The sequence below is a fragment of the Carcharhinus amblyrhynchos genome, chromosome 23 (genome assembly GCF_965287045.1).
Source record: "Carcharhinus amblyrhynchos chromosome 23, sCarAmb.v2.hapA, whole genome shotgun sequence".
In the NCBI taxonomy this organism is placed as follows: Eukaryota; Metazoa; Chordata; class Chondrichthyes; order Carcharhiniformes; family Carcharhinidae; genus Carcharhinus; species Carcharhinus amblyrhynchos.
This window is the reverse complement of record NC_137346.1, coordinates 9,427,177-9,450,404: the sequence shown is the minus strand read 5'-3', so window position 1 is coordinate 9,450,404 and position 23,228 is coordinate 9,427,177. Positions and strand designations below refer to the sequence as shown.

The 23,228-nt window shown below is 47.2% G+C and overlaps 1 protein-coding gene across 1 annotated transcript in view; it reads right to left on the bottom strand.

The window, feature by feature from the left end:
* The window catches only part of nxn (nucleoredoxin), a 180,741-nt gene that overhangs the window by 10,625 nt on the left and 146,888 nt on the right, over positions 1-23,228 (bottom strand). The window contains exons 6-7 of the mRNA XM_080210427.1: positions 15,383-15,562; positions 7,498-7,619 (exon numbers count right to left, since the gene is read on the bottom strand). Coding sequence (XP_080066553.1) covers positions 7,498-7,619; positions 15,383-15,562 — 302 coding nt within the window. The remainder of the gene's footprint in view (positions 1-7,497; positions 7,620-15,382; positions 15,563-23,228) is intronic.

Below are 23,228 nucleotides of genomic sequence, written 5' to 3'. Positions count from 1 at the left end.
CTGCACTGTCTCCTTTCCTTCTCTATGAACGGTATGCTCTGTCTATCCAGTGCACAAGAAACAGTACTTTTCACTGTATGTTAATACATGACGATAATAAATCAATTCAAATCACCTTGTCCCATCATTGGCTGATGTGTTGTTTGGGGCACCTAACAAGGTTGGAAGACTCTCCCGTCACTGTTGACTCCCTGGCTGGAATCTTACTGGCCCACCCACCATGTGAATCGGAGTGGGTGAGGAGCGGAGCATTGGGAAGTTCGTTGACTGCGGGCGGGATTTTACAGTCTCGGGACAAGCGAGGCTGTAAAATCCCTCCCAGCGCCTCCAATCAAATGAAGTATTCCAATGTCACATGTACCTCAGTCAACGTAAAATCTCACCTGGGGCTGACCTCAGTCCGTTTTGACTGGGCTGCAGATACTCCATCACTAGAGACACGGAGAAACCTTAACCTCCACCAGCCTGCCTCACATTCACCGGACTACAGACAAGGCTAGTAACTCACCTCCTCAAGGCCTGTCCACTATCTACAAGGCAGAAATCAGGAGTGTGATGGAATTCTCCCCACTTGCCTGGATGGGTGCAGCTCCAACACTCAGGAGGCTTGACACCATCCAGGATAAGGCAGCCCCACTTGATTGGCACCACATCTACAAACATTCACTCCCCCAATCATCGACGCTCAGTAGCAGCAGTGTGTACCATCTACAAGATGCACTGCAGCAACTCACCAAAGATCCTTTCTCAGCACCTTCCAAACCCATCTAGAAGGACAAGGGCAGCAGATACATGGGAACACCATCACCTCCAGTTCCCCTCCAGGCCACTCACCCTCCTGACTTGGAAATATATCACCGTTCCTGCGCAGTCAAAATCCTGGAATTCCCTCCCTCAGGGCATTGTGGGTCAGCACATGGACTGCAGCGATTCAAGAAGGCAGCTCAAGGGCAACTAGGGATTGGCCATAAATGCTGGCCTTGTCAGAGATGCCCATGTCCCTCGAATGGAAGAATGAATAAAAACATTTGGTGGGACATCGGGGGTGTGGTTGGGGCAGATGGACACTCCGGTGGTTGGGGTCCTACACGAGTTATCGGGCAGATAGGATAGTCACCCATCAGATTTCAACACCCTGGGGTCCAATGCCACCAATGGTGTGGGGACTTTCTGATAGGTATCCCTGTACAAGCACGTTTTATACAAGGCAGCCTTAGGCAGAATGGTAAAAACATTCAGAACACGGGCAGAACTGTTAACCACCAGTCAGCACGCAGTTCCTCTCAATACTCAGTAAGGCTCAGGTAACACAGGTCTGTACAGTTCGAACACAGATCTTAAAAAGCGGTAAAACCAACTCCAATGACAGGTACCTGGCAGAGTGCAGTGAAAGCATATCACACCTGACACAGCACCTGGGACATCCCAAAGCTATGAGGTACTTTTCTACTGCTGCAATGTAGGAAACTCAGCAGTCAAAGTGTGCACAGCAAGATCCCACAAACAGCAATGTGGCAAAAAGGAGGTAATGTGTATTTTTTGAAAGTAAAGGCTGGTTGAAGGTTAAACATAGGCACAGGGCAACCGCTGTTCTTCAAAATAGTGCAACAAGGTCTTTTCCAATGCACCTGAGAGGTCTTCGTTTAGTGTCTCTTCCAAAAGACCAGGCTTCTGATAGTGCAGCACTCCCTCAGAACTGCAGTGCTCTTATCAAGCCAGGTTTTGTATTCAAGTTTCTGGAGTGAGACTCAAACCCTCAATCATCTGGGTCAGAGGTCAGGGAGCTCACTAATGTTCCACAGTGACCCATATCTCCTGGGTCAGAGGTCAGGGAGCTCACTAATGTTCCACAGTGACCCATATCTCCTGGGTCAGAGGTCAAGGAGCTCACTAATATATCACAGTGACCCATATCTTCTGGGTCAGAGGTCAGGGAGCTCACTAATGTTCCACAGTGACCCATATCTTCTGGGTCAGAGGTCAAGGAGCTCACTAATGTATCACAGTGACCCATATCTTCTGGGTCAGAGGTCAGGGAGCTCACTAATGTATCACAGCGACCCATATCTCCTGGGTCAGAGGTCAGGGAGCTCACTAATGTATCACAGTGACCCATATCTCCTGGGTCAGAGGTCAGGGTGCTCGCCAATGTATCAGAGCGACCCATATCTTCTGGGTCAGAGGTCAGGGTGCTCGCTAATGTATCACAGTGACCCATATCTTCTCATTGCTTTACAAAATGTCCAATTCCACACTTAACATTAACAAAATGCCCCCAAAATGAAACGTGAACATCCATTAGGGACTGAGTTGTTGGAATTCAATGGAAGCTGTGCTGTGCACATTCAACAAAGGCCAATGAGGAACTAACTTTCCAATTTTAAAACAGTGGTTCCACAGACAATGAGATCTTATCTTGCTATTTCTTGATTTAAGATCTCAAATGGACAACAGCATGCACAGGATTGAGCAATAATTCCAATTTCGCCTCAATTCAAGAGAAATAAACAAGGGAGAAGGTGATAGGAGCCATGGGGAAGTATCTTAAATATTTGGAACTTCCAAGAAAAATAATTGATAATCCCAGTCTCTGTCAGCCGGAGTAAGAGAAGAATTCTCAACCTCAGGGAATGCGTGGAGACTAAATTATGACAAGCAAATCTGTTAAGTAATGGAAAAGATTATTAACAAACAAGACCTTCAGTGAAGCCAATGCTTTTGCACTCAGGATAAGAGACAAATCTAACCTTGCATCAGTTTCATAAACGCTGCATTCCAGGCTAGGACACAGAAAGTAAACAAGGACAAGTTACCATGACAATTACCAAATAAGGTATGATGCTAATAAAGGAGACGGTTTTCTATTGGATAAGAAAGGGCAAAAAGCTATGCTATGATTGGATGGACTATGTATGTAAATTAATGATTAGAAAGTTGCTCGTTTCTCATTTGCTGTAATTAACTACAACTGCTAATTATCTGTACGAATCTCATTGTGAAATTCACTGTCCACTGTGTCTGTTCTCCTTGCCAACAGGTTAATAAAAAACTCAAAAGATTTGAGTACTCACTCTGCATTATTTGGGTTCATTCTCAACAAATGCGCTTGTAGGGTGGTTTAGGAAGTGTTTATCCCCCTGCCCTCCCTCCACTGGCGTTCAGCCCAAGTTCTACTTGAGAGTGAGGTTCTTATCCCTCCGGGATTAAAACGCAACTGACAAAGTATCGTGAAATTTGACAGCTGAGAGTGATATGCCTCCAGTCCATATTCCATATTTCCCTTTCCCATATACCCGCTCTTTACTCATACCAGTCTTTTCCTGTGGAGTTCGCAATGGGAGCTTGCTTTCATTGTCCATTAAGAAGTAAGTGATACGTGGTGACAAGGTGATGACACTGGGGAAGGAGGTGGGCCCAAGGCGGTCAATGCTACAGCAAGCTTAATACTTGCTCCAATATTGTTCCAATAATAGAGGTTCCCCGTGTGTTCAAAGTGAAACACAGGAGTAGAAATGATGTGGATAGGCTATGGGGAAAAACTCCGCAGAATGATACAATGTCGTGCAGCTTGTTTAGGGAGCTGGGAGCACTGTCCCGACGGGCCAAATGGCCTCCTTCTGTGCTGTAACAATTCTGAGTAGGCTGGTTATTGCGAGGGAGGGTATCACAGTGGCACAGTGGTTAGCACTGCTGCCTCACAACGCCAAGAATCTGGGTTCAAATTCCCAGCTTGGGTCGCTGTCTGGGTGGAGTTTGCACATTGTCCCCGTGTCTGCCTGGGTCTCGGTCTGGTTTCCTCCCACAGTCCGAAAGACCTGCTGATTAGGTGGTTTGGCCGTGCTAAATTGCTCCTTCATGTCAGAGGGACTAGCTAGGGTAAGCTCGTCCCTCTAGCAATTAGACCAACAAGAAAATAATAATAATGGTGATCCTTCTCGTTGCAGGCAGTGTGGAGCTTAAGTTCCTCACTCTTTCTCTCACACACACACCCTCAGCGGTACATCCCTGCTTTTGTATTCTAGCCCTCTAGAAATGAATGCTAACATTGCATTTGCCTTCCTAACTGCTAACCGAACCTGTAAGAGAATCTTGAACCAGGAAGTTAAAAGGTCATTTCTTCCAGCAGAATGTGGTGGTGAGGGTGGTTGGGGATGGGGGGGGGGGGAGACAGGGGTGGACGGAGGTGGTGGGGGGGAGTGGTTTATGTCCCTTACCCGAATGCCCACCTGTGTCTTAAAGAGTGGGGGAATAATAGCTGCTATCCTTCTGCTATGAGTTGAGTCTGACAGGGATCTGTTTCCAGTTAATGCTAACCATGTTCTCATGTTGGGGGAATGCTTTCAATTAGGGCAACGCTGGAACCTTTTAGCATCTGTAGATGCTGCAGGGAGAGAGAGAGAGAGAAAAAAAAGACACACGTGTCTGGCAAACATCGCCAGCACCAGATGTATCGACTAACCTGGACTGAAGTAAAACACTTATCAGATAGAGAAATGGAAACCAGTGAACTCTGAGGTTAGTGCTGTACCATTCGGGCAGCTGGCACACTGAGGCGGTTGCCTAGGAAATACAAACTTTTCCTTTGTCCCTTCACCGTCAGGAAGACTCGCAGCTGAGTGTTGACGTGGTCACTCTGCTGAGACAGCCTCTGGCATCACAGGGAATGAAAGCATATCCGAGGCAAAATAATTCCTCCGCTACTTTTATCTTTCAAGATGTGCGTGCCAACGGAGCAAAATGCAACCGTTTATTGCCTGTCCTTTCCTGGCAAAGGGCAACCAATGAGTGCAGGGTGGAGTCGCGTGTGGCCTGCCTGCGATAGGGTGATCCTGGTGGGCTTTGTCGAGTTAGCTTTACTGATCATCCCTCAATTCTCGCAGTCATTTAATTCTGATCCAACTCACAAATACCAACACGTCCCAACTGACCCATCAGACTTTTGAATCATAGAATCCCGACAGTGCAGAAGGAGGCCATTCGGCCCATCAAGTCTGCACCGACCACAATCCCACCCAAACACTATTCCTGTATCCCACATATTTACCCATGCTAATCCTCCTGACACTAAGAGTCAATTTAGCATGTCCAATCAACCTAACCCGCACATCTTTGGACTATGGGAGGAAACCAGAGCACCCGGAGGAAACCCATACAGATATGGGGAGAATGTGCAAACTCCACACAATCAGTGACCCGAGGCTAGAATTAAACCCAGGTTGCTGGTGCTGTGAGGCAGCAGGGCTAACCACTGTGCCACCGTGCCACCCTACCTCGCACTAAGTTGATCTTTCTCTATACTCTAGCTATGATTGTAGCATTATATTCTGCACCCTCTCCTTTCCTTCTCTATGAATGGTATGCTTTGTCTGTATAGCGCGCAAGAAACAATACTTTTCACTGCATGTTATTACATGTGACAATAATAAATCAAATCAAATCAAAGAATTGGATTCCTATTCATATTTTGCCATGGTGGGATTTGAATTTTTATCCTTTGTGTTACTCATTCAATATCGTAATCACGGTATCTCTCCCTCAGTGTTCCTGAGCAGGCGCTGGAGAGTGGCGACTAGGAGATTTTCACAGTAACTTCATTGCAGTGTTAATGTAAGCCCACTCGTGACACTGAAGTTTATTTATTAGTCACAAGCAGGCTTACATTAGTACTTACAACCGAGCACTTGTGACTGAGGCTTACATTGGTTAAGCACAGGTTTAAAGAGATGTGTGTTGTCTCCAGACAGGACAGTTAGTGAGATTTTGCAAGCCCAGGCAAGTTGTGGGGGTTACAGATAGTGTGACATGAACCCAAGATCCCGGTTGAGGCCGTCCTCATGTGTGCAGAACTTGGCTATCAGTCTCTGCTTCCACTCTCTCCACTCACATTGTTGTGTACCTTTAAGACTCGATTACCTGTAAAGACTCGCATTCCAACCATTATTCTGTAAATTAAGTTTGTGTCTTTATATGCCCTGTTTGTGAACAGAACTCCCACTCACCTGATGAAGGGGCAGCGCTCCGAAAGCTAGTGGCTTATGCTACCAAATAAACCTGTTGGACTTTAACCTGGTGTTGTGAGACTTCTTACTGTAGAGAAAAGGCAGAGGAGTGGGATTGGCCGGGTTGCTCATACGGGGAGGCCAGCAAGTACAGGCCAGGCCAAATGGCCTCGTTCATAGCTGGAACCATTTGACAATTCAATGAAAACATACTATCTGGTCATTATTGTGTTGCTATTTGTGGTTAGGGGGATTCATAATAAGAACATAAGAACATAAGAACATAAGAAATAGGAGCAGGAGTAGGCCATCTAGCCCTTCGAGCCTGCCCCACCATTCAATAAGATCATGGCTGATCTATCGTGGCTCAGTTCCACATTCCCACCCTCTCCCCATAACCCTTAATCCCCTCGCTTATCAAAAACCTATCAACCCGCGTCTTAAAAATATTTAGCGAGGCAGCCTCCACCACTTCAACGGGCAGAGAATTCCAGAGATTCACCACCCTTTGAGTGAAGAAGTTCCTCCTCAACTCTGTTCTAAACCGCCCCCCTTTTATCTTGAGGCTGTGCCCCCTAGTCCTACTGTCCTTTCTGAGCAGGAAGAGTCTCTCCACCTCTAACCTATCCATCCCATTCATCATCTTATATGTCTCACTGAGATCTCCCCTCATTCTTCTAAACTCTAACGAGTACAAGCCTAGTTTATTCAGCCTCTCCTCATAGCTCAACCCCCTCAACTCCGGTATCAGCCTAGTAAACCTCCTCTGCACTCCCTCCAAGGCCAAAATATCCTTGCGTAAATTCACGGGGTAAACATGGGGTTATGGGGATAGGACACTGTTTGGGCTTGGGTGAGATGCTTTGTTGGAAAGTCGGTGCAGACTCGATGGGCTGAATGGCCCTGCTGTGCGCTGTAGGGGTTCTAGGATTTGAAGGAGCTTGCTGCGAGGAAATTGGCTGCCAGGTTTCCTACAATTAAACATTGACTAGGCATAAAAGCAAATTACTGCAGATGTTGGAATCTGAAACCAAAAGAGAAAATGCTGGAAAACCTCAGCAGGTGTAGTAGAATCCGCCAGGAGAGAAAAGAGCTGACGTTTCGAGTGCAGATGACCCTTTGTCAAAGCTCATAGATCAGCGAGATAATCAATACCTTTTCCCAAAGGTAGGGGAGTCTAAAGCTAGAGGGCATAGGTTTAAGGTGAGAGGGGAGAGCTACCAGAGGGGCAATTTTTTCACACAGAGGGTGGTGAGTGTCTGGAACAAGCTGCCAGAGGTAGTAGTGGAGGCGGGTACAATTTTGCCCGAAGGGCCTGTTTCCATGCTGTAAACCTCTATGACTCTATGACCCCTGACAATGATTAGGCTTCAGTGGCTGCACAGGGCTCTAAGACGTTCTGAAGGGTGCTATAGAAATGCAACTCTCTCTCTATTTCAGATCAGACATTGAACGCAGTGATCCAATTCACAAAAGGCCAAGTGAACCTTGTACCTACATCGCCTGCAACAAAGAACAGCAATGGAGGATCTTCATCCTTTGCCTTGTGCTCAGCAAAAATCTTCTCCGCAATTGGCTGGATCAGTTGCTTTGCTGGTTCTAATTCCTCCTCGTCAGAATCTGAAGATAAATTCAAAAATCAAAGCACTGTCACAACAGGTAAAAGATAGAATCATAGAAACCCTACAGTGCAGAAAGAGGCCCTTCGGCCCATCGAGTCTGCACCAAACACAATCCCACCCAGGCCCTCCCCCCATATCCCTACATATTTTACCCACTAATCCCTCTAACCTACACATCTCAAGACACTAAGGGGCAATTTCTTAGCACGGCCAATCAACCTAACCCGCACATCTTTGGACTGTGGGAGGAAACCGGAGCACCCGGAGGAAACCCACGCAGACACGAGGAGAATGTGCAAACTCCACACAGACAGTGACCCGAGCCAGGAATCGAACCCAGGACCCTGGAGCCGTGAAGCAGCAGTGCTAACCACTGTGCTACCGTGCCGCCCAAGATCGAGTCTCCATTATCCCAGATGGCCAGAGGCTCTTTGAGGGGGACAGTGCGGACTGGTGGCGATTTAACCTGAGGATCACCACACCTCAGGTAAGGTTGAGAAGGTGGGGCCTTCATAGATAAGCTCAGCCAGTAACGGGAATTGAACCCGTTCTGTTGGCATCGCTCTGCTTCACTAACCAACCATCCAGCTAACTGAGCTAAACCGACTCACAATAGCCCACGTGATAACCCCCCTCCGTGGGACAGTTTAGAAATGAAAGGAATGGGAATGATATACAGGGCACAGAATGAAGAACTTCTATAATTGCCTCTTACTATAACCAATCTGTTTCATTTCCCAAGGAAAGGTCCCTCAGGCTCTTACTTCCCTCTCTCTCAAATAGCAAGGCAAGGAAAGTTCTAGAATATCGAACAACATTTCCATTCCACATTATTCACATTAACCTACTAGTTTTTCCTTAACCGCAGGATTCAGTGATCTCTAGCCGTATACCTGTAGAAACAATGGTTAAGTCTACTTGATGGAAAGCACACTGTGCCTTATACGTTGGCTCATGGCAGAATCTAACTCAACTACAATGCACGGTTTAATAGTCGAGAGTGACACTCTTTATCCATAGGACATGGGTGTTGCTGGCTGGCCAGCATGTATTGCCCATTCCTAGTTGCCCTTGGGGGCAATTAAGACGGAAGTTAAGAGTCAACCACATTGCTGTGGCTCTGGAGTCACGTGTAGGCCAGACTGGGTAAGGACAGCAGATAGGGTAATGGATCTTTGGAATTCTCTGCCCAATGAAGCAGTAGAGGATACCTCATTAAATGTGTTTAAGTCACAGGTAGATAGATTTTTAACCCATAAGGGAATTAAGGGTTATGGGGAGCAGGTGGGTAAGTGGAACTGAACCCACCATCAGATCAGCCATGATCTTATTGAATGGCGGGGCAGGCTCAAAGGGCTAGATGGCCTACTCCTGCTCCTATTTCCTTCCCTAAAGGGCATTGGTGAACCAGACGGGTTTTTCCGACAATGGTTTCATGGTCGTCAGTAGATTCTTAATTCCAGATATCTTTTATTGAATTCTAATTCCACCATCTGCCACGGTGGGATTCGAACCCAGGTCCCCAGAACATTAGCTGAGTTTCTGGATTAATAGTCTAGTGACTATACCACTCGGCCATCGCCTCACTATTGAGACCATGGAATGAAATCTAAAACCTACAGCTTTCAGGAGTAAAGTTAGGAAACACTTCCACACACAAAGGGTGGCAGCAATTTGGAACTCTCTCTCACAAATGGCCATTGATGTTCCATCAGTTGTAAATTTTAAATCGGCTGTTTCATGGAATCATAGAATCCGTACAGTGCAGAGAGGGGCCATTCAGCCCATTGAGTCTGCACCGACCACAATTCCATCCAGGCCCTATCCCCGTAACCCCATGCATTTACCCTGGCTAGTCCCCCGATACTAAGGGACAATTTAGCATGGCCAATGAGCACATCTTTTGGGCTGTGGGAGGAAACCAGAGCACCTGGAGGAGACCCATGCAGACATGGGGAGAACGTGCAGATTCCACACAGACGGTGACCCGAGCCGGGAATCGAACCTGGGTCCCTGGCGCTGTGAGGCAGCAGTGCTAACCACTGTGCCACCCCGTGCTGTTTGTTAATCTAAGGTATTAATGCTGGGCGGGCACTTAATGCCCATCTCCAGTTGTCCTTGAGAAGGTTGGTGGGGCTGGTGGGCGGAGCGGGGGTCGGGGGGGTGGAGACAGATACGTAGAGTTAGACCACCCATGAGGCATGTTCTCAGTGACTGGCAGAGGAGGTCAATGGCCTCCTCCCTGTGCCTGGGGGGCACATTTGCCCAGGAGATTTGACAGTAAGACAAACAAAGGCCAAGCCATGCCACCCAGCACTACCTGCTGCCAGCTTCCTGGAGAGGATTATGTGGAAGCTCGAAGGGCTAGTTGGCCTACTCCTGCTCCTATTTCTTATGTTATGTTCTTAATCTTGGTTCATCCAATCCTCACAAACGCCAATTAGGTGTCAATTCCAGTTGGGGTTTCTCTCCCTCTTTGGGAAGCTGGGCAGGATGGGGAGGTGGGAGGGAGGGATGCGGTTACACAGATGGCTTCAGGCTCCCCATGTGTGAAGCAGCTTATCTGCTGCAGGAGGCATCATAATACATGCAGATTCTGTCTTTGCATTTGACAGGTTAAATTTCTACCCTCTCTTTGGGGTGATCTTATAGAGGTTGATAGAATAATGAGGGGTACAGATGAGATCGATAGTCAACATCTTTTCCCATTGGGAGGGGAGTCTAAAACTGGAGGGCATAGGTTTAAGGAGGAATACAAATGGGTCCAGAGTGGCAATTCTTTCACACAGAGGGTGGTGAGTGTCTGGAACTAGCTGCCAGAGGTAGTAGTAGAGGCGGGTACAATTTTGTCCTTTAAAAAGCATTTAGACAGTTACATGGGCAACATGGATACATTGAACATTACAGTGTGGTACAGGCCCTTTGGCCCTGGATGTTGCGCCAACCAGTGGAACCAATCTAATGACCCTCAACTAAACTATTCCCATATTATCCATATGTCTATCCAATGACCATTTGAATGCCCTTAAAGTTGGCGAGTCCGCTACTGCTGCAGGCAGGGCATTCAAAGAACCTCCCTCTGACATCTATCCTATGTTTATCACCCCTCAATTTAAAGCTATGTCCCCTCGTGTTAGCCATCACCATTAAAGGAAAAAGGCTCTCACTATCACAGGAGGATATGGGCCAAATGCGGGCAACTGGGACTAGCTTAGTGGTTAAAAACCGGGTGGCATGGACAAGTTGGGCCGAAGGGCCTGTTTCCATGCTGTAAACCTCTCCGACTGTCAGTCCTGGGAGACAGAGGTCAGCACACAACACCTCGAACCTCCCCAAACCGCTGTGGCTCAGTTACTGTTAACATGAGTCATGTACCAGTAAGTAACTGACCCAACATGAGCCATTGTTTAATCACTGCACTATGTGGCCAGTAAAGCTCATAAAAACAGAACAACCTCCAAGAGATGCTGGTTATCAGCCAGATAATTAAAGCATTAACCCATTGGGAGACTGATTCCATCCAACAGGAGCCAAGGGTATCTTCAACTTCCACAGTCAATGTGACAGGTTAATCGGATAGGATTTCCATTCTATGATATAAAACTGAGTGGGCAGCTCACTCCCACTGGTGAATTTAATTCAAAGTGAATATTTTTGCTGTGAATTAGTTTCCATATTTCCCTGTCTCTCCGGGGAAGTGGTTAGTGTGGCCTAGGGGCAGTATAAACACTGGCAGCTGGATGGCCAGCTTCTGCACTGAAGACACAGAATCATAGGAGGAGGCCATTCAGCCCATCGAGCCTGCACCGACAACAATCCCACCCAGTCCCCGTAACCCCATATATTTACCCTGCTAACCCCTTCGACACGAAATTGCAATTTAGCACGGCCAATCCACCTAACCTGCACATCTTTGGAGTGTGGGAGGAAATCTGAGCTCCAGGAGGAAACCCACGCAGACACGGGGAGAATGTGCAGACTCCGCACAGACGGTCACATGGGTAGCATGGCGACACAGTGGTTAGCACCGCTGCCTCACAGCACCAGGGACCCGGTTCGATTCCTTGTCTGTGTGGAATCTGCACATTCTCCCCGTGTCTGCATGGGTTTCCTCCAAGTGCTCCAGTTTCCTCCCACAGTCCAAAAGACGTGCGGGTGAGGTGGATTGGCCATGCTAAATTGCCCCTTCGTGTCAGGGGGACTAGCTAGGGTAACTGCATGGGGTTATGGGGATAGGGGCTGGGTAAGACTGTGGTCGGTGCAGACTCGATGGGCCAAATGGCCTCCATCTGCACTGTAGAATTCTATAATTCTATCCAAACAGGCACCGGAGTGTGGCGACTAGGGGATTTTCACGGTATCTTCATTGCAGTGTTAATGTAAGCCTAATAAATACATTTCACTTTTACTTTCATTTCACTTTTACTTTACCCAATATATTTTGGCCTTGGAGGGAGTGCAGAGGAGGTTTACTAGGCTGATACCGGAGTTGAGGGGGTTGAACTATGAGGAGAGGCTGAATAAACTAGGCTTGTACTCGTTAGAGTTTAGAAGAATGAGGGGAGATCTCATTGAGACGTATAAGATGATGAATGGGGTGGATAGGATAGAGGTGGAGAGGCTCTTCCCGCTCAGAAAGGACAGTAGGACTAGAGGGCACAGCCTCAAGATAAAGGGGGGGCGGTTTAGAACGGAGTTGAGGAGGAACTTCTTCACTCAAAGGGTGGTGAATCTCTGGAATTCTCTGCCCGTTGAAGTGGTGGAGGCTGCCTCGCTAAATATATTTAAGACGCGGGTTGATAGGTTTTTGATAGGCAAGGGGATTAAGGGTTATGGGGAGAGGATGGGAATGTGGAACTGAGCCACGACAGATCAGCCATGATCTTATTGAATGGTGGGGCAGGCTCGAGGGGCTAGATGGCCTACTCCTGCTCCTAATTCTTATGTTCTTATGTTCAAAGCCAGAATTGAACCCGGGTCCCTGGCGCTGGAAGTCAGCGGTGCTAACCACTGCACCACCGTGCTGCCCACGAGGTAACTACAGCTCTATATTTCCCATTTCCAGCTCCAGGCATGATGTTTTAGCCTCATATTGTCAGGCTTTTGGGAAACATTTACACATACATCAGATTAATCCCCTCCTTTCTCTGTCATTCCTAGAGAAAGCCGTCTCAGTCACTATTTTCAGATGACAGAGAGTTAAATTTAGCTAAAGTGCAGCGAGTGAGTGAAACTGGATCTTCAACAAGGGGCGGATTGTGGAAAGGACAGGAAGACAGCCAGCAAAAATAGAGCTCACATCTAGCGAGAATCAAAGGGAACAAGTGAGAGCAGGTCAAGGTCGTGATCAGTGGGCAGCTAGCCTGGGATCCAGGGAGGCGCAGGAATGAGACTCCGGGGAAAAAGACGGGAAGCGTTCCGGTAAAAGGGTCAAGGACACGGTTGCGGCCGTGAAGTCACCAGGAGGGAGAATGCGGAGGCAGAGGACAGGTTCGGGGTTGAGTGGTCCACAACCCATAGCTCCTGAAACGCTGACAAAATGGCACTTTCTTTTTAATCTCATGGAGTGTGTGGCCTGCCTAAAGCCATAAGATATAGGTGCAAAGTCAGGCCATTTGGCCCATCTGCTCTGCTATTCGATCATGGCTGACATGTTTCTCAACCCTACTTTTCCACTTTTTCCCCAATGACCTTTGATTCCCTTACCAATCAGGAACCTATCTATCTCTGTCTTATATATACTCAATGACCTGGCCTCCACAGCCTTGTGTGGCAAAGAATTCCACAGATCCACCACCTGCTTTCTGAAGAAATCCCTCCTCGTCTCAGTTCTAAAGTGTCGCCCCTTTAGTCTGAGACTGTGCTCTCGGGTCTGTGTCTCTCCTATTTATGGAAACACCTTCCCCATGTCCACTCCATCCAGGCCTTGCAGTATCCTGCAAGTTTCAATGAGATTCCCCCACCCCCCACAATCCTTCTAAACTCCATCAAGTACAGACCCAGAGTCCTCATATGTCAAGCCTTTCGTTCCCGGGATCATGCTTGTGAACCTCCTCTGGACTCTCTCCAAGGCTAGCACACCTTTCCTTAAATATGGAGCCCAAAATTGCTCACAGTATTCTAAGTGATCGGGAGGCACGGTGGCACAGTGGTTAGCACTGCTGCCTCACAGCGCCAGGGACCTGGGTTCAATTCTAGCCTTGGGTCACTATCTGTGTGGAGTTTGCACATTCTCCCCATGTCTGTGTGGGTTTCATCCGGGTGCTCCAGTTTCCTTCGAAAGATATGCGGGTTAGGATGCATTGGCCGTGCTAAATTCTCCCTCAGTGTACCCGAACAGGCGCCAGAGTGTGACGACTAGGGGAATTTCATAGTAACTTCATTGCAATGTTAATGTAAGCCTACTTGTGACACTAATAAATAAAGCCAAAAGTAAATAAAAATATAAATAAGCAAGTGTGGTCTGGCCAGACATACAATGTGGTGATGTGCAGACCTGCCTTGGTGCTGTACACACTGACCCTTCTCATTTGTGAACAGCAAACCCATTCACTTTTAACACCCACCCCCCCATACCTCTTTAATAAAATATAAAACTGGGTGGCGGATATCCTATTTTTGTTCCTCAGAGAGTCAACCCAAAAGATGACCTGAATCCTGAGGGCCAGATATGCACTTAAGTGGCAACAAGGGAAGGAGCTGCTGCCTTGGCGTTAGTTTTAGGGAATGAACCTGGACAGGTGGAAGGGACTATCCGTGGGAGAATATCTGCGGGCTGGTGATCAGGATTCAGTTTGACTTTGGGTAGTTATGTAAACGGATCCTTTAGGGAAGGAAATCTGCCGTCCTTACCCGGTCTGGCCTACATGTGACTCCAGAGCCACTGCAATGTGGTTGACTCTCAACTGCCCTCAACTAGGGATGGGCAATAAATGCTGACCCAGCCAATGATATCCATGTCCCACGAATGAATAAAAAAAGGATAAAGATCGGCCAAGAGGAAAAGCTGTAATTTGCGAAAGGCCAGTTTTGCCACGCTGAGATGTGATTCAGCAAAAGTGGACCATAGACAGTTACTCAAAGGTAAAACTGTGGCAGGATATTCACGTGTGTATATGTAAGAGAGAGAGAGAAAGAGAAAGAGGAAGAGAGAGAGAAGAAGAGAGAGAGAGAAAGAGAAAGAGAGACAGAGAGAGAGAAAAAAGAGTGAGAGAAAAAAAGAAAGAAAGAGAGAGAGAGAAAGAGAGACAGAGAAAGAGAGAGAGAAAGAGAGAAAGAGAAAGAGAGAGAGAGAAAGAGAGGAAGAGAGAGAGAAAGAGAGAGAGAGAAAGAGAAAGAGAGAGAGAGAAAGAGAGAAAGAGCAAGAGAAAGAAAAAGAAAAAGAGAGAGAAAAACAGAGAGAAAGAGAGAAAGAGAGAGAGAGAAAGAGAGAGAGAGAAAGAGAGAGAGAGAGAGAGAAAGAGAGAGAGAAAGAAAAAGAAAAAGAGAGAGAAAAACAGAGAGAAAAAGAAAGAGAGAGAAACAGAGAGAAAGAGTGAGAGAGAGAGAGAAAGAGAGACAGACAGACAGAAAGAGAGAGACAGCGGGGATACTCAGATCTTGCCCCCATTGCTGGGGTTCCCCAGTCCCACTGCAGGGAAGGGAGGTCTGGCTGAAGGCCACATTCTCCATTCTTGCTGGGTACACGGGATTGGAGAATCCCAGCCAGACATCTGCAGCCACACAAATACAGATAGGGGATACGGGACTAAGACTTCATACCCACAAATAGAACGAGGCTGGGTCCCTCGTTCAGTTGCATGGCGTTGGATTCTGTGAGTTCCAATACTGGTTTGGGATGCCACGGGAAGTCTTTGCAATCCATGTCATTAAGTACTGCTGGCCTCCCCTGGCGTGTAATTATCTTCCCCTCCTGGTCCAGGATGATGAGGGTCGGAATACCTGGATTCAAAACAAAACATTGGTGATTATATGATGTTTCTACCTAAACGCAACAACAATAGAAGCTCAAGGAATCTGTACGGCTCTACGCATCTTCCAGAGATTTTACAGATTTTAACTTTTACAGATACATCATAGAAAGCATTCTTTCTGGTTGTATCACAGCTTGGTATGGGCTCCTGCTCTGCCCAAGACCGCAAGGAACTACAAAAGGTCATGAATGTAGCCCAATCCATCACACAAACCAGCCTCCCATCCATTGACTCTGTCTACACTTCCCGCTGCCACGGGAAAAGCAGCCAGCGTAATTAAGGACAGCACACACCCCGGACATTCTCTCTTCCACCTTCTTCCGTTGGGAAAAAGATACAAAAAAGTCTGAGCGCGCACACCAATGGACTCAAGAACAGCTTCTTCCCTGCTGCTGTCAGACTTTTGAATGGACCTACCTCGCGTTAAGTTGATCTTTATTTACACCCTAGCTGTGACTGTAACACTACATTCTGGCCATTAAATCACAGCACCATCTCCACACATACCCAGAGAGGATACAAGCCCCAGCTCTCATCATCCTGTGTATAAGCTTATAGGGCTCAGATAGTTGGTAAATGAACCTGTGGGTAGGGAGTGCACATTAGACAAACATAAACTCTATATACAAGGATTTCTCAGTGGATTGACTTCATGATCTTAAAAGCAGAGTCATTAATCTTCTTCCAGGGACAGCGGCACTTGGACTTCAGGAAGCGTAGAGGAGAACATGCCCCCGTTTACATCAACGGCGATGAAGTAGAAAGGGTCAAGAGCTTCAGGTTTTTAAGAGCCCAGATCACCAACAATTGTCCTGGTCCCCCCGCCATGCCAACACTATAGTTAAGAAAGCCCCACCAACGCCTCTACTTTCTCAGGAGACTAAGGAAATTTGGCATGTCCGCTACATCTCCCGCCAGCTTTCACAGATGCACGACAGGAAGCATTCTTTCCAGCTGTAACACAGTTTGGGATGACTCCTACTCTGCCCAAGGCTGCTGAAACTACAAAGGTTCGTGAACAAAGCCCAGTCCATCCCTCAAACCAGCCTCCCATCCATTGATTCTGTCTACACTTCCTGCTGCTTCGGAAAAGCAGCCAGCAGAGTTAAGGTTTAAACAGAATTCTCTTCAGGTCACAGCCCAACCTTGTGGGGCACCGGTGTTGAGGGTGATTGCGGAGGAGGTGTTGTTGCCTATCTTATTCATTGCTGCCTATGGGTTAGGAAGTCTAGGATCCAGTCGCAGAGGCCCAGGCCACGGATCTGAAGGAACGGGGATGGCAGAGGGAAAGCGGTGGGGGTGGGAAGGTGGTCCTGGTAATTCAATCTGGGGCTTTGCTGGTGTTACAGACGGCCGGTGTTAGTGTTACAGACATGTGTAAAAGATAACGAGAAAGGGCCAAAACATTGGTTGAGTAAATATGCAGAGCAGGCGAAGGAAACTCGGAGTCAATCCCACTGAGAGCTCATTAAAACATTGGCCACATGACAGTTACTGAGAAAGAACTTCAATCCTCGACTCGCTCTCACAGCTGAAATAATTTCACATCACAATGATTAGAGGATTCTGTTTAAAGCGTCTCACCATTACTACAGCTTCTGTAGATCAAACTGCCGCCCAGAGAATTACAAACCAGCCTTAAACAACTATTTGAGGTTTTTTTAACTTTCTCCCCTCTCTGTTGAAAGGTCCATGATTTGAACTAGATTGCACTATGTGCATTGTTGACTCAAGAGTTTCAGAACCATTCGTGCCGTCCACATCACTTTGTGTTCATACCGGTTAGAGACAGAATCAATCGCAAACGGGGACAATAAGTGAGATTAAGGTTTTATTTATGAGTGTTGCAAGTAGGCTGGTAACACTGCAATGAAGTTATCCCCTAGCTGCCACAATCTAGCCCCTGTTCGGGTACACTGCATTCTTTTTGGTTGTATCACAGCTTGGTATGGCTCCTGCTCTGCCCAAGACCACAAGAAACTACAAAGGGATGTGAATGAAGCCCAGTCCATCTCACACACCAGCCTCCCATCCATTGACTCTCTCTACACTTCTCGCTGCCTGGGAAAAGCAGCCAGCATAATTAAGGACCCCACGCATCCCAAACATTCTCCCTTCCATCTTCTTCCGTCAGGAAAAAGATACAGAAGTCTGAGGTCATATACCAACCAAATCAAAAACAGCTTCTTCCCTGCTGCCATCAAACTTTTGAATGGAAGTATCTTGCACTAAGTTGATCTTTCTCTACACCCTAGCTATGACTGTAACACTACATTCTGCACTTTCTTGTTTCCTTCTCTATGCTTTGTATGTATTGCGCACAAGAAACAATACTTTTGACCACACGCATGTGACAATAATAAATCAAATCAAATCTAAGGGGGAATTTAACATGGCCAATCCACCTAACCGACATGTCTTTTGGACTGTGGGAGGAAACCAGAGCACACGGAGGAAACCCACGCAGACACAGGGAGAATGTGCAGACAATGCATAGACAGTGACCCAAGCCAGGAATTGAACCCAGGTCCCTGGTGTTGTGAGGTAGCAGCGCTAACCACTGTGCCACCGTGTGGGAGAAGAGTCACATGTCAAGGAGGTAGGTGGATGGTGGAGTGCTAACATTACTAAATGAGCAAACCAGAGGCCCTGGCTAATGTCCTGGAGAGACAGAGTCAAAACCCCACTAAGACAGCTGGTGGAACTTAAATTCAATCATTAAATGTGGAATTAAAATCTTCAGTAATGGTGACCGTGAAACCATTGTTGATTGTTGGAAAAACCTATCTGGTTTAGGGAACGTCCTTTAGGGAAGGAAATCTGCCATCCTTACCCGGTCTGGCCTATATGTGAATCCAGAGTCACAGTAATGTGGTTGGCTCTTAATTGCCCTCGGGCAACTAGGGATGGGCAAAAATGCTGGACTTGCCAGCGATGCCCACATCCCAGTGGAAGAATTAAAAAGAGATGTCCTGAGAACTGCCAGGTGCCACCCATGGCTCTGTGGGTAACATTCTTACCTCAAAGTCATGAAGCTTGTGCGTTGAGAGAGGGAGCGTCCCGCTGAGGGAGCGCCCTGCCAAGTGAGTGCCACGCAGAGGGAGCGCTGCGCTGAGGGAGCACCGTGCTGTTGGAAGTGCTGTCTTTCCGATGAGATATTAAAACAAGGCCCTTGACACAATTCAGAAGGAACACAGATGGTGTTATTCCCAGTGTCCTGCCCAATATTTATCCCTCACTAAACCCCACATAAACAGGCCATCCCACGATTACCACACTGGTGTCTCTGGCAGCTGGCTGTGTGAAAGTTTGTGGCCGTGTTTCCTACATTACAACACTGGCCGTTTGCCTGTGTACATGGAGCCTGCTGTCTAACAGGAGAGTGGGGATGGATAATAAATGCCAGTCTCGCCCGAGATGCCCGTATAGTGAACAAATATACAAAAAAAATCTCTGCGTCTTCCCAGCAGGAGCTGAACCCCATGGAGGGGGGAGGGGGCGGAGGGCACTGAGGAGGTGCCGTTTAATGATCTACACTCGGATGTTTAAATTAAAGCTTCTGAAATTAAATATTTCACTTGGATAAAGGGATTGTGCCAGTTAGAGGATGCAGCTAATGGTAAACTCTTGAAGCCTGGTCCTTCCCCATCCCCCCACCAAACCTCTGAGCTTCCAAACCAAGTGTCCAGTGAGCACACTGTGTTGCAAAACCGCATTGCAACACAGTCTGGAGATACTGAGCATTATTCAGCCAAAACTGTCAGCGTTTCCTGTGGGAGTGCAGAGTGGATGCAAAGGGCTTGAGGCTTTACTCGTTTCAATGGAAGAGAAATGAAGAGTAAAGAACATAAGAACATAAGAAATAGGAGCAGGAGTAGGCCATCTAGTCCTTCGAGCCTGCCCCGCCATTCAATAAGATCATGGCTGATCTGTTGTGGCTCAGTTCCACTTTCCCGCCCTCTCCCCATAACCCTTAATCCCCTCTCTTATCAAGAACCCATCAACCCGCATCTTAAAAATATTTAGCGAGGCAGCCTCCACCACTTCAACGGGCAGAGAATTCCAGAGATTCACCACCCTTTGAGTGAAGAAGTTCCTCCTCAACTCCGTTCTAAACTGCCTCCCCTTTATCTTGAGGCTGTGCCCCCTAGTCCTACTGTCTTTTTTGAGCGGGAAGAGTCTCTCCACCTCTATCCTATCCATCCCATTCATCATCTTATACGTCTCACTGAGATCTCCCCTCATTCTTCTAAACTCTAACGAGTACAAGCCTAGTTTATTCAGCCTCTCCTCATAGCTCAATCCCCTCAACTCCGGTATCAGCCTAGTAAACCTCCTCTGCACTCCCTCCAGGGCCAAAATATCCTTGCGCAGGTGCGGCGCCCAAAACTGCACACAGTACTCCAGCTGCGGCCTCACCAATGCCCTATACAGCTGCAGCAAGACCTCCCTACTTTTATATTCAATCCCCCTCGCTATGAAGGCCAGCATCCCATTCGCCTTCCTGACCACCTGCTGCACCTGCAAGCTGGGTTTTTGCGACTCATGCACAAGGACCCCGAGGTCCCTCTGCACCGTCGCCTGCTGCAGTTTTTCGCCACGTAAGTAATAGTCCTTCCTACCATTCTTCCTACCAAAGTGGACCACCTCACACTTGCCAACATTAAATTCCATTTGCCATTTCCTGGCCCATTCGCCCAGCCTATCTAGATCCTTCTGCAGACTCTCCACACCCTCCGCACAATTTGCCTTTCCCCCAATCTTGGTGTCATCAGCAAATTTCGACACCCTGCACTCGGTTCCCTCCTCCAGATCATCTATATAAATGGTAAATAGCTGAGGCCCCAGCACCGACCCCCTGAATCCTATCAGCCCATAGCTCACTGGGTATAGAATCACAGGCCGGAATTTTACCGGCATGCCCGCCCCCGAGGCTTGGAGAATGGCATTGATGTGCCGGTAACATTCCGCCCACAGAATTCCAACAGCGCAGAAAGAGGCCATTCGGCCCATCGAGCCTGCACCGAAAACAACCCCACCCCGACTCTATCCCCGTAACCCCATGTATTTACTCCCCCTAACACTAAGGAGCAATTTAGCATGGCCAATCAACCTAACCCTCAGCACCCAGAGGAAACCCACACAGACACGGGGAGAATGTGCAAATTCCATATAGTCGTCGGACGTTGGAATTGAACCTGGGTTCCAGGCACCGTGAGGTAGCTGTGCTAACCACTGCGCCGCCAGTAATTTAGCACGGTCAATGCAGCTAACCAGTCTTTCGGAGCACCCAGAGGAAACTCATTCAGACAATGGGGGGAAGGTGCAAACTGCACACAGACAGTCACCCAAGGTCGGAGGTTAACCCAGGTCTGTGGCACTGTGAGGCAGCAGTGCTAACCACTGTGCCACCGTGCCACCCATAACTTAGCACGGCCAATGCACCTAACCATCACGGACTTTTGGACCATGGGAGGAAACCAGGCACGGGGAGAATGTGCAGTTTCTGCACATTCTGTGATGTGAGCTGGGAATCGAAGCGGGGTCCCTGGCACTGTGAGGCAGCAATACTAACCACCGTGCCGCAACAGTGGCTGCCTTTAAATGCTTCAAGGGTCCGCGAACTGCAGAGAAAAGTGACCAGATGTTTCAGGGATTGGTTAAGGTCAAACTATTGGACAATGGACCAGGAATTACTCTCCTTCCCTTTTTCAAATTAGCCCCATTGGAACTTTTAAATCCACTTAGAGAGGAGACAGTGCTGTGATTTAATGTCTTATCCAAAAACTGGCAACTCCCTCTGTACTGTAGTGGAATGTTACTCTTAATCGCGTACTTCATTTCCTTTTGACTCACTTACCTATGTGATGCTATGTGCCACTAAAGATTGCATTTTTAATCATATTCCCCGCAGTTTGTAAGAAAGCATGTTTTTATTTTTGTCACTGGCACCGTGAGGTCAGTAGTGGTATCTTTTATTGTTGCTAGAGTTATATAATAGGCCTTTTGTTAATTTTTAATCTGGGCCTAATGCGCTGTCCTGGGGTTTTATGATCCTTTTGAATTGTTTGGGAGAAGATGATTGACAGGTGAAGTGGGACAGTCTTTTTTTCACAAGGCTTCTTTACTTACAGGTTTTGCTGGCTAGTTGGAAGGTGTTTGGACTCCCAGACTGGATGCAGTTTTTGTCTCTTTCCCTGGTAATAGAAATTCTGCTGGCTAGTTGGAAGCCGGTTTGAAATGTAAAGTTTTAAAGTAAAGTCACAAGTAAGCATTACATTAACGTTGCAATGAAGTTACTATGAAATTCCCCTAGCTGCTGCACTCCGGCGCCTGTTTGGGTCAATGCACCTAACCAACACATCTTTCAGACTGTGGTGGAAACTGGAGCACCCCGAGGAAACCCACGCAGACACGGGGACAACATGCTGACTCCACACAGATACTGACCCAAGCCACGAATTGAACCTAGGGCTGGGAGGCAGCAGTGCTAACCACTGTGCCACCATGCTGCAGGGTTTTGTCTCCCTAGAGTGAAAATGTTGCTGTTGGTGATTTGCTATCTGGAGGCTAGCTGTGGCTCCAACTCTGCCTTGAGGGGTGCCGGGAGCTCCAGGATGGAGAAGTCAGAGTTGCAATTCTCCATCCAAGACAGTAATTCACAGCAGGTGTTGCAGAGCTGGAAATCACGTGAGCATGCGTATTTTGTGCATTAAACTGAAACTGGGAATGTATTTTGGTAAGAATGTTGTGTTGGAACAGCATTTGTAGCTGTTAAAGTTTATGCAATATCATGGTAGTTTTTTTGTTTGTAATTGATAAAAAAAATTGCTAATTTTCTTTCTATGCATGTTAACTATATTCTTAAACAAACTTTGTTTGATAAAAGCTCCCTAGTGGGTCATTTGAATCAAATCTGGAGTGAAACATCTTAAGCTTGTCAATACCAAAGTGCAAAACTTATGATCTAGGCTGACTTTTAAGAAACCCTTGGAGTTTCTGACCTAGATTATAACACCTACTGAAGATAAAAGTAAATTGATGACAATGGCGTAAAAACAAGAACGAAAATGCACTGTTTAATGCCTGGGTTTTGCTACAGCAACTTAAACGTTGGTCAGATAATGGTACACTCTGGTTCATAATTCACACCCATTGACTCTGTCTACATTTCCTGCTGCCTTGGAAAAGCAGCCAGCATAATTAAGGACCTCACACAAACTTGACATTCTCTCTTCCACTGGGAAAATAATACAAAAGTTTGAGGTCACGTACCAACCAACTCAAGAACAGCTTCCTCCCTGCTGCCATCACTTTTGAATGGACCTATCTCGTATTAAACTGGTCTTTCTCTACACCCTAGCTATGACTATAACACTGCATTCTGCACTCTCTCATTTACTTGTCTATGTACGGCTTGCTTTGTCTGTATAGAGCGCAAGAAACAATACTTTTCACTGTATACTAATACATGTGACAATAAAGCAAATCAAATCAAGGTCCACTTGCGGGAAATAGTTATTGATGTTAGACCCAATTAAGAGGCAGATGGATTGAAAATAACAACCTATGATGCAGCAGGCCACTCCAACCAGGGAGGGACACAGATTGGGTATCCCTGTACAGCAACGGGA